The 12,337-nt window shown below is 39.5% G+C and overlaps 2 protein-coding genes across 2 annotated transcripts; one reads left to right on the top strand and one right to left on the bottom strand.

Moving 5' to 3' along the window:
• The first annotated feature begins 3,371 nt into the window (after window positions 1–3,371).
• On the top strand, window positions 3,372–6,791 carry LOC104949085 (outer dense fiber protein 3-like protein 2). Its single transcript, XM_010775369.1, has 4 exons — window positions 3,372–3,933; window positions 4,635–4,745; window positions 5,178–5,291; window positions 5,793–6,791. Exons 1-4 carry the CDS (start codon window positions 3,894–3,896, stop codon window positions 6,278–6,280), a joined length of 753 nt encoding a protein of 250 aa, XP_010773671.1. The 5' UTR covers window positions 3,372–3,893; the 3' UTR covers window positions 6,281–6,791.
• cks2 (CDC28 protein kinase regulatory subunit 2) lies at window positions 6,342–10,529 on the bottom strand. Its single transcript, XM_010775370.1, has 3 exons — window positions 10,274–10,529; window positions 7,933–8,060; window positions 6,342–6,885 (listed from the first exon to the last, which is right to left on the bottom strand). The coding sequence occupies exons 1-3, from the start codon at window positions 10,330–10,332 to the stop codon at window positions 6,842–6,844; spliced, it is 231 nt and encodes a 76-aa protein (XP_010773672.1). The 5' UTR covers window positions 10,333–10,529; the 3' UTR covers window positions 6,342–6,841.
• Window positions 10,530–12,337: the final 1,808 nt, after the last annotated feature.

The raw sequence follows: 12,337 nt of genomic DNA, 5'->3' as shown, positions 1-12,337 counted from the left end.
TTCTGACATGTTGATGGTGGGGTGAGATTTGGTCATAAACAACATTTCTTGTCAACTTCCCAGAGGGAAAAGTTTTGACTTGTCCGTTTTATAAAAAACCTTATACCTGAATGAATAATAAACAACATGGAGGATGAATAAATCCAACAAGTATTCACAAATTAAGAAGCTGGACCTTTTTTTCATGATTAGCTATTCAAATAGTTACAGTTTTGTGGGTTTATATAGGGGTACTGAACACAGGTAGTGCTCTTCAGCAATGTTTAAAAGACTGGGTCCCTGGTTTGAATGGTATCCTGCAACATTTCAAAAGGTTTTCTTTCTTTTAATGCAAATGTTCTACGAGGTACAAAATGCAGTATACACACAATGCACTGTTGTCCAAAATTCAGAGTATAAATGTTCAGCCCTTCATTTTCTGTCTCCTTATCAATGAATCGACTGTTTCAGCTCATTTCAGTTCCTACTTCTTAGTCATTCTTATTCTTAGTCATTAGGTAAAGCAGGACACTCAATAGTGTATCATGTATAGACTGTATTGTACAGCACTATTAATAATGTATAAACTAGCTATGCTGATATTTAGAAGCTTATATTGCATGTACATAATACTATGCGCAAGAGCTATACAGATTCTGCAATGACTAGCTCTTTTACTTTACGGATGTATAGGTTGGATAGTATTCTGTATTCATGCTTTACTTCCTCAATAAGTTGATTTTATTGTGCCATTCAAACATGTTTGTTTAGTGTTTGTTACTTCCAGCATATACTGCTTACGATCGCACATTTTCTTCCAATCTATTTTGTCCAGTCTCATCTAATTGATGGATGGGGCGTTGTGTCATCCAATTTCACGTTCAATACTGTGCCTTCTCATTGCTGTTGATTGTTCAAGACCATTTTAAGCACATTCGTTTAACATTATTGAGAGTATTAGCCCAGTGCTAAGGTTTTAAAGGGACATAACACCAGGCGCTATGATTAAAATACTCTTTGTATAGTGGGGCTAGTGTTACTGGTGAGTGTGCTTGGACTTTATTGATTTATGATAATGACTGCTGGCCCGTGCCTGGGCCCAATGTCTCCCTATGACAGGCTGTGGTCAGAGCACGTTGCAGCCTCGCTAATTTGTTTCCCATGCTCTGGATTCGACACCCCCCCTCTGCCCACCGCGTGCATCGAGCATGTCACAGGAAAAGCAGCTCAATATCCCCAGAGGATGTGGAAACTCAGGCGTTCAGCAGCGGGCTGCAGTCGAGTGTGTCCACGCTGCAGACTGGCCTATCTGTCACTTCATGGAGGAATTACGTCATGCCTCCACCCCCAACTCCCTATAGGTGACATCAAGGTGAAGGATTGTTTTAGTGTTACAAGGCTCAAGAATAATGCCTTCCTGGGGCGAGTAATTCCACCCTTTGTCCCATCGTACACACATCATTTGCAGTTAGGAGCAAGTATGAGAGCAGGGCAGATACATCATGACCATGTCTTTTTTATAATAACAACTTATAAATAAAACAATTTCCATAGGGGCAAGTTTACTTTGTGAAAAGCTGATTTCTAATGTTATCCAGATAAGAATGAACCCTATAAGAACTTTTAAATTGCCAACATGCAGTCAGGTAATAACCTTTATTAACACATTCCGAATACTTTTCAGATTAAGATAGCCAGTAATAGGACTTTCGCTCTTTCTCTTCTCAGATGAACATATCAATCAATTCAAATATAAATACTTATTCTGGTTATTATAATATACAGTTGCAAGAAAAAGTATGTGAACCCTTTGGAACTACCTGGATTTCTGCATAAATTGGTCATAAAATGTGTTCTGATCTTCATCTAAGTCACAACAATAGACAAACACAGTCTGCTTAAGCTAAAACCACACAAACAATTATATGTTTTTATGTTTTTATTGAACACACCATGTAAACATTCACAGTGCAGGGTGGAAAAAGTATGTGAACCCTTGGATTTAATAACTGGTTGACCCTCCTTTGGCAGCAATAACCTCAACCAAACGTTTCCTATAGTTGCATATCAGACCTGCACAACGGTCAGGAGGAATTTTGGATCATTCCTCTTTACAAAAGTGTTTCAGTTCAGCAATATTCTTGGGATGTCTGGTGTGAATCGCTCTCTTGAGGTCATGCCACAGCATCTCAATTGGGTTGAGGTCAGGACTCTGACTGGGCCACTCCAGAAGGCCTATTTTCTTCTGTTGAAGCCATTCTGTTGTTGATTTACTTCTGTGCTTTGGGTCGTTGTCCTGTTGCATCACCCATCTTCTGTTGAGCTTCAATTGGTGGACAGATGGCCTTAAGTTCTCCAGAAAAATGTCTTGATAAACTTGAGAATTCATTTTTCCGTCGATGATGGCAATCTGTCCAGGCCCTGAGGCAGCAAAGCAGCCCCAAACCATGATGCTCCCTCCACCATACTTCACAGTTGGGATGAAGTTTTGATGTTGGTGTGCTGTGCCTTTTTTTCTCCACACATAGCGTTGTGTGTTCCTTCCAAACAACTCAACTTTGGTTTCATCTGTCCACAGAATATTTTGCCAGTAGTGCTGTGGAACATCCAGGTGCTCTTTGGCAAACTTCAAACGTGCAGCAATGTTTTTTCTGGACAGCAGTGGCTTCCTCCATTTTATGACCAGCTTATGCAGAAATCCAGGTAATTCCAAAGGGTTCACAAACTTTTTCTTGCATCTTATGTGTGTTTGAGGGAGAAAAACACAGTATGCATTTTCAAACCAGGAAAGATTACAAATACACCCCGACCCCGTACATTCAGCCATAAGTGAAGCACAAAATACACAAATGAACCTAGAACCCCTTTAAGGTCAAATGTAATGCAGAAGTTTGAAGACTATACCCAAGCTGATGCAGGATACATACATATTTAATTTAAAGTCTTTTCAGACAGTTACTTGTATTTGTCATGAATTACTATTTATTTGTAGAAGTATTTTATATATTCTTGAGGAATAATTTGATCATATTTGGCTTTTGATGGTGCAAGACGACTTGTTCTTCTACTTCCATATTTGATTGGTAGTTTTATGAAATGTGTTTGTTTGTTGTGTTTAAGTGGATATAGTGTGGAAATGTGTGTGACTGTATGGGCCTAGACCCGAGGGGAGAATCTCTTATGCTGCTGCTAATAAAGACACAGTCCTGAGACGATGCAGTAGGATTCACCCCCTCCAGTCTAAAAGTAAAAACCTTGTTCCTGCGGTGACCAAACACCAGCCGTGCAGGGGTCCAAATGTCTGCAGTAGTCTCCGTGGCAACTGCATGCATGGCTGAAGAGTGATATTGCGCCTCTCCACAGTGCGATGAGCAGAAAGAGTGAAAAGGGAGAGGAGGGAGAGGGGGATCTTGGTTTCATGGAGTGCAGGGAGAGCTAGCGTTACATGAGGGTGAATCGGAGTGATGACATTGTTCCTGAGCACCAGCTGAGTGCACCTATACATCACCCTCTGTGGAGGAAGGGCTATTCACCCCAGGTGGACAAAGGGAGGACAGATAGATCAAACCCTTTCCAGTGGAGAGTCCGCTCTGCTGTTGACACTGATATTTATTAAAGAGCTCAGGTTTCCTCTTTGTTTCAGAGGAAAATAGGGATTGATTGTGGGGGATCCAGGGTTCTGGGTTTCACCGTCAGAGAGGCCCCACTCCTGGAGGGACAATACTTAGATATGTGAAGGTTGACATGGAGGTGCTCCTCTAATAATATCATTATCTAATATGCAGCTAGCTTCAGATCAGATTATCCGTGGCAAGGTGCAAAGAAAAAGGACTTTTTAAGCCAGCTTCGTGACGGACATTCTGTCTGAATGTTTTGGTGGCAGTGCATCCATTGAGGGAACTACAGAGAGAGACATGGAGAAGAAATACCCACTAATAGCAGGAAGAGAAAAAGGTAAGTTCATTAATAGAAGTTACTGATGATGTAAAAACATGTGTGTAGAACTGTAGGCATATATAAGTAGCTATGTTTAATATCATTTGGTATGTGTCTGTCACTTCTACGAAGAGATAAAGGGAGAAACAATACCCAGTAAAAGCAGCAAGATGACATAACATATCTATATTCCAGTTACTCATTTGCTACTTCATGATGTGAAGGGGGGACATTGAGTTGAGCCTTCTCAGTCTGCAGACCTGCCTGGACTCGCTCTTTCTAGGAATTTTTGTTCCACTTTCCCTGCTTGTGCACATGTCACTAAACTTGTTGTTTACCGATGTAACACTTAGCTCAGGGATGTGTCTCTCTCTATGCTGCCTGCATCCTGTTCACTGACTGTTTATCTGACAAACCTACAACGATAAGAGAATGACTCTAAGCAGAATGATGATGCAGGTCATTAGGACTTCTTAACTGAAGTTTATCTAATGTTTACATGTTTGATCAAATTCCATAAATATGCGACTTTTTTATTTTAAAGTGTACGGCTGAAATATACTACTTTTATACGGCACAAAAAGCGGCCGATGCCCAGCTAGTTTTAGGCAAAACGTTTTTCCGCTTGAATCTTCTCGACTACACAATGATGACATTAATGAACAACATTGTTATAGTGTGTGTAGGAGGTTCGCTGACGTGTCCCCATGTCTCTGTAGGGCCGGGCCCCGGGCGATACGGGCTCCCTCCCACCATTGGGTTAATGGGCCATGACTTCACCAAGTCCACAAGCCCCGCCTACTCCTTCCATGGCAGGATGAGTGACACCAGTGAGCTTTTAAAATGTCTTTCTCTGACTTTTAAATTATCATGTTACATAGCTGCAGAGAAAACGTTCAATATGTGTGAATAAATGCTTTTAGTGTCAGTAAGAACACATTGAGGCCAAAGCTATAGATCTTGTCAAAAGCTCAGAAACATTAGAATTTTAGAAACAGACATTTGTATGAGGGGACTTAGCTAATGGATGTTATCTTTTTGAAGTTATGACTCAAATACATAACTGTAGCCAAGTCAAAGTAAACATCCTAATTGTTGTAATGTATAATGAGAGCCAGTAGGGGGCGACAAAACCTCACAATGCTATAGTTATTCATCACATAACGGTTATGGGATCCGTTCTTAGACCAATGCATGATACAACAAGGCTGACAGAGTTTATAATATATTCAATGATAAATGTTTTTTGTTTTATTTTACAGTGTATTGTGTCGACTCAAGTCCAGGGCCGCAGTACCGCGTTGATGCAAAAATCACCCGCTTTGGGAGGGACGGCACGCCTGCTTACTCCATGCTGGGCCGATCCAAGGCACAGAGTAAGTGTATCTCTTTATATCAACGTAAAATTACTTTTATTCTGAATTCACATTGTTTCAAACTCATTTTAGGGCTATGAAATATATTGATATTTTGATTTGAGGAAATATGTCGTAGATTTCTTGAAACATGGCAAGTGTTATTTTTTACTGCAATATAGTACAAATATGTTATTTTTACCACTGTTCTAGTCATTTTATAATTTACCTTAACATCCACATTACTGACTTTTGTTTATCAAAAATGTAAGTGTATACCAATATCAATATTTAGGTATTCTCTCAAAGAATATAATGGTCTTTGATTCATGGGTTGTATAATGATGCAGACCAAACTAACTGCTCCATCATTTTGAAAGGATGAACCCTTGAACAAGGCATTTGTTTTGGACACTGCTCTACAGATCCAGAGTCAGCTGTTCTAACTGTAAATCTGAAGCCCTCGAATTAAACACACTCCACCATATGTTTGTATTAACAAACCGTTTTTCTGTTCACTAGAGGAGCTTTTCCAGACACCTGGTCCAGGAGCATACAGCCCTGAGAAAACCCCCCCATGCAACCTGCAGCGCAGACCCCCCTCCTACACTATGGGCTCCCGTACGCACTACCGGAGCGTGGACCCAGTACCGGCTCCCAACAAGTACTGTCTCCCTCCTCTCATGGGCCCTCAGGTCCCAAACAAGCAGGCGAGCGCAAGCTACACGATGTCAGGTAGTTACAGCGCAGGAGGGCCGTCAGTGGATCTAGCCCAGACCCCGGGGCCGTGCAGATACAACAGCACGGACCCCAGTGTGTATCTGCCCAGACAGCCGGCCTACTCCATGCTGGGACGCCACAGCTTACCTAAAGATGCCACCAAGAAACCCGGACCAGGAACTTATAATCCAGAGAAAGTGACGGTTCACAAGGCCCGGGCCCCTGCCTTCTCCCTGGGCGTCAGACACTCAGAGTTTGTTACTCCACTGGTTGTCTATGTTTCTGACTGAACGTCTTCAGAATGAAAGAAACATAACAACGTGATCTGGCAGAAAAATGAGCAAACATATGTGAAGAAGTACATTTAATTTTGTTCTTTCAGCAACAAAGAATGTGTTGAGTCAACCATGACTCACTTTCAACATTTGGAATATCTAGAAATAATATTATGTACATAACAAATATAAGTTTAAAGAACAGGAAAAACAAAGCTTTTATGATAAAAAGTGGGCTTGAGAAAAATGAAATCCTATGCCTGTAGGATACTCAGTAAATAATCGTCACATAACAAAATGACATCAGAAAACATTTTTTTAAATGTATTAAAATATACAATTGACAGGCAAACCCCAACCTCATATTGTTTATAAGGTTATCCCTCAGTGGAATCAGGTTGCCTCTCGTTACCTCTAAAAATTGAGGAAGTTGGAAAGGACAAAAACACACAACACAACTAAGGGTTTCTACACTATACATTAGAACATATGTAGATGTGTTTGTAGGAGATGTATGGTTCAAATACAATACAAATCAGCAAAGATGATAGCAGGCATTTAGAGGTGGTTCCCATTTTAATCCTTTGGGAGAGGCCTTCTGAAAAGCAGTATGTGTGGCTCTGGAGAACAAAGCAAAGAAGGAGAATCTGTCAGCATGAGATACTGTACAGTACACAGAGATAGTTCTCTTCTTAATGCAGCACTCACATGCCGATGTAAAAAATGTGTAACGATAGTTCCTGTTTATTGTAATCCTTCCTCTACACCACATGGTCATGAAGAGATCTCATGTGGCAGTGTAACGGATTGTGGAAAACGTAGTCCTTATTATACATGCCCTCTTAAGCTGAGTTAAAATAAGGCATCAGCTTTTCAAATTGCACAAAACAAGGAGGTACTTTCTAAACATACAGTCTTAAATACAAAATCCAATCTATGCACTTCCCTGCACTCTTTCATTGCGGAGCTGCAGTGAAACTAAGACAAAGGGTTAGGGTAAAATATATATCTAATAATACTGTTAAATTGTTAATATCCATTTTGATAAAACGTATTCAGACTGCCGAAAGTACCATAAAACAATGCATTTGCTTTAGCTGAACATTACAATGGACGGAATGAGGATTTTGTCTCTGATCTCTTGTATTCAATCAGTTCCAACAACTAACTAACAACTTTATGCCTTGCATTGTTAAAGCTCGGTTGCATTACTAACTTGTTTTCAATATATATTTGTTTAATTCTACTTACTACTAATATTTATAATATAACTTGACTTTATTATCTTTCCTAATTGCACTTAGTCAATTGTCATGACAATTAAACCCAGTGTTTCCCCTACCATTGTCTTGGAGGGGCGCTGTATATATACATATAATATATAGCACCAAATTGCAACTAATCTATATCTACTGTCACTTTTCACATTGAACATGTGCTCTTTTATTAAATAAACTAAACGCTTTCCTTTTAAGTTGTGAATTTAGTGTTATTGACCCTAAGAAACACTGATGCATTAATCAATAACAATAAAAAAATATATATATTGGATGATTACAATAAGCAATAGCCTTGTCAATGTGCATGTGGGCTTGTGAGCACTGTTTTAAGACAAAACCTGTAGAAATAAAAAACGTTGTTCCCAAATCCCCCGTCCCTTCCCTTACCTGGCTTGTGGATCATGTAGTGAATCCAGCCCTGGCTCTGCTGCACCCCCAGTCCCCTCCACTCCTCTTCTGTCATCAGGTGGGAGGTGGGCACCAGTTTAGACAGCTGCTTTGGAAGCACCACATGTCTGTGGAAAGATAAAGGAACAGTCAGGAATTACCCACTATGGCTCAGAAAACACATTAAGTGAACTAAACCTTGAGGAAGACAATGTCCAGTATCTTCAATACAAAGACCACCAGTATCAGGGACAGTTTATCCCACAGGCCCTACTGTTGAACTCCTGAGCTCTTAAGTGCCTTAATAACTGTCAAGCATTCATCTGTTTGCATTTCACATGTTTATTTATTACTAAAAACAAGCAGTATTTTATCCTTGAACAGTATTTCATTCTGTTTTTATTAGGGATGCACCGAATATTCGGCCGCCGAAAATTATCGGCCGAAAATGGTTAAAAAGGCTCTTTCGGCTTTCGGCCGAAAGGGTTTTAGCACCGAAAAAATATCACCGAATGTCAGGGAACAGGGTTACGTTGGTAAGCTAACGTGTCGTTGTGATGACGTAATCAAAACGCGGCGAAAAGCACGGCGCGCGACCATGCTCGCGGCTGGCTCACAGCCAACATGTCTGCCGCTTGGAGATATTTAAAAATATCAGAGAAAGAGGCGCGGATTGCGATTTGTAAAACGTGTTCAGCCGACATTTCTCGAAGGGGTGTAACTGCAAAGACTTTCACCACTTCGGGATTACTCCACCACGTGAAATCAAAACACCCGGACAAATATGCGGAGTAAGATCAAATCACAAGCACTGACAGCGAGAGACTGTTCAGCGCTGCCTCTCATGTGCTTGATGAGAAGAGGAGCAGACTTATGGCTGATAAAGCAGAGAAGCTAATGTTCATTAAAAAGAACCTCCCACTTTTCCTTAATAAGTAGACGAGGCTGGCTTATCATAAGCTTATCTAGTTCTACATGTCTACTCTATACCCACTTTCCTGAACAATTTTCATTGTGAGTTATAATTCACCATCTCAGGTTATCATTAGGGGGAAATGACAGCAGCACAGTGTTCAATATATTGTACTTTCGGTATCTAAATGATACAATGTTGTTTACATTGCTCATGAGGACAGACCACCTTATTTGCAGATTCTTGAAATTGTAATTTAATTTGTAATTGGTTGTGGAATTTGTATCCAGTTTTCACTTTATGTATCTTTATACAATGTTTACTACTTTGCTTATGAGGACAGACAGCCTTATTTAAAGATTCTTGAAATTGAATTGTAATTTCATTTGTAAATAGTTACATTCATGTGGATTTATCCAGTTTGCACATTTGTATGCATGCACTTATAGGTGCATTTGTTGTTGTTGAAGACCTGGCTGTTACAGTCTTTATTTACACTATTTTGTTGCAGGCCTACTGGCCTCGATGTTTATGCACTTATGCACCTTGGCTTTGTTCTGAATGCACTTTGTTGTAGTTATCCTACAGAGAAAATGCACTTGACTTGGAATTAATGTACTGTATGCATTCAAAAGTGCTGAATAAATGTTTTATGGACCCATAATAGTGATTACTATTTAAGTTAAGTTTTGCCATAATCATGTATTTTTCCATAATCAGGTAGCTGAACAACATTGGTAAAAAATGTATACATTATATATATATATTTCTATTAATCATTTTCGGCCTTTCGGCATTCGGTTTTCGGCCAACTGTTTCCTATTTTCGGTATCGGTTTCGGCCAAGAATTTCCCATTCGGTGCACCCCTAGTTTTTATCTCATGTTATTCAATTGTACATGAATATAGCTTACTTCTTATGCATTTACCAGTTTACTTCTTACGCATTTACCTGCACATTGGTCATTTGCAACATTCTTCTTGCACTATTTCTTGTTGTTTTATTGCTGGAGAAGCCTGGGACTTCAAAATTGCATTGCCATAACTACACTGTAGCTACTGTATATATAACAATCAAACCTTTGAATCTATATTAGATAACGTTGTTGTTAGAGGCCTCAAAACTAGTCATGTTAAATGTGGTATTTTCTTTTTTTACATTGCAGCATCAATGACGTCATCTCATAAACATTTTCAAAATAACTTTACGTTGACGTTTACAAGCAGTTAGCAGGCGTGTTTGAGTTGTATTAGTTAATTACCATACTGACTTAAACGTTATAACCCAATACAAAATGAAGTTGTCAGCACACGTTAACGTTTAATTGAGCCGTGCTAAGTAAGCTGACCTAACGACGTATTCAGTTTTAGTTAACGGACGTTTGAAAACAACGTTAGCTAACGACAAACCACACATCTTTAACCATACCTGTACTCGAACTCCTCATCGGTGTACTTGTCAGAATAGTAAATTTGTTTTTTCGACATGTTCAGTTGATGATAGCAGACAAAACTGAAGCGGAGTGAAGACGCGAGCTCACTGAAGAAAGAAAGAGAAAGTAACTAGTATTTTTTGCGAGCGCAACAAGCTGCTGTCATCTGCCGCTGTTTTCAGGAGACATTCAAACACCAACGGTTCCCCACACTCACCTGATTGGTCAAGGCAGCACCACGTGTACTTCCCATCTAACAAGATCGCCTATAGAAGAAAGATGAGTGCTTCACTCAGTCACCTTTTAACGAAGAGGCAATGTTTGATGTTTAATTCCACGTACAATTTATTAAAATGATACATTTCGGCTTGTATGTTGCGTTTTGGTTGTGTGGCATATTGTTAAAATCAGCACCAGGTGTTTGGAGGTAAGGTATTTGATGTATTTGTAAATGTTTCTGGTACTTTGCCAGCTATTTTTCTGAGAACGAAAATGGGTTTAACAAGAACTCTTCGCTGCTTTATTCTCTCGACTGGTACCGGGAAGAAACCGGAAATAAATAATAATAAAATAAACTGTAAAGTCTAAATAAAACAATATTTCCCCGTGAATTTCAATTGTGCATTACACACGTTTGATTAAAAGCGTGTGATTTATTGACGACCTCCATTTTTAAAATGTTCTTTTTGGAGTAAAATACATGAAACTTAATTTTGGATTCGTTTTTCCGGATACCGCATTGCATGATGGGATATTGTCGACTTTCTCTCACTGAAAAAGCAAATAATAATGTTCAGACTTAGTACACAAGTGTGTTTTCTATATTAAAGTCATGTATTGTATTCATTCTTTATATTTCTTGAATTTGGACATTTCATTTTTTGCACCACCAGTTAGCATGGTATTCCTGTGTATCACTAGCCTGTGTCAGTCGTGTACATTTCATACTTACCTGGCAGGGGAGATACCATGATCACAAAGGTGGTTCTCCTTTGGTGAGGCTCGGCCATTGCACTCCGGCCAAGCTGACCCAGATGAATTTCTCAAATGTAGAAATCTCAACTGCATTATTTGTGGTAGTGGGGGACTGCGTTCGCGCTCTCCCCTGATCAATTGTGAAAGAAAAATATCCTCAACGACATGGTTGCACAGAATCTTATGTGCTTCCTCATCCATAATGGTGACGGCAAGATGAAGCCTTATGTAGCTTACCAACCAATTTAAACTATTTTTATTTTAGTATTTACTTTTTAATATTTACTTGCACTATATTTTTCTGTTTATCTGTATTATTGTGTTGCACGGTTGGAGAAGCCTGTGACCTAACATTTTCATCGACATAACTAAAGAACCTTGAGCCTTGAATTGGTTCTCGCTAAAGGGTTTATCTCATGAGGCTTCATCATGGGCTTCATTTGAACACAAACCCCCCTGTTGGTCAAAGGGTGGAAAACAGGCAGATTTTACATCTCAACAGTGTGCTCTATCGGTAGAAGAAGATAGAAGTCTATCTCATAGACAAGGGTGCACATCACTTATTTGCCCTGGTTCTCAAAGGAGCACCTGGAGATGTTGCTTGGTGCTCATCCTTCAAATTAAATAAACCGTAACTTTTGAGGGGGTCTTTATTTGCCAGACACACGGCACTGAACACACGTGCAAAACACAGAACACACATGCAGAGGTAAACACAAGACAACATTAGCACGACCAGTAATCCTACAAGCTGTCATCACTACCCTCCTGACTGTTCTTCTCACTGTCTTCCTCTCTGTCAGACATGGTAGCTGATGATGTAGGCCTACTACTTTCTCCCTGGTTGAGTCTGCGATTAGCTGCTTGCATCCACAAGTCAACAGCTGGTTTTGGGTCGAAAGTCTCTGTTGTCATCTTAGACAAGTGGATGTAATCAAATAAGAATGTGAACATAACCAATAACTTACCATAGCCAATAACAAATGAATGTCACTTATTTTATTTGTGTTGTTCATTCATATCTTATTTTTTCTTAACATTTATGCATTTTTGTTGTATCTCCAGTTTTAAAGGATATTTTTGGT

This window comes from Notothenia coriiceps, unplaced genomic scaffold, assembly GCF_000735185.1.
Source record: "Notothenia coriiceps isolate Sejong01 unplaced genomic scaffold, NC01 NC01_scaffold00015680, whole genome shotgun sequence".
NCBI classification, from domain to species: Eukaryota; Metazoa; Chordata; class Actinopteri; order Perciformes; family Nototheniidae; genus Notothenia; species Notothenia coriiceps.
Note: the sequence above shows the minus strand (reverse complement) of the source record. Positions and strands in the feature narration are given on the sequence as shown.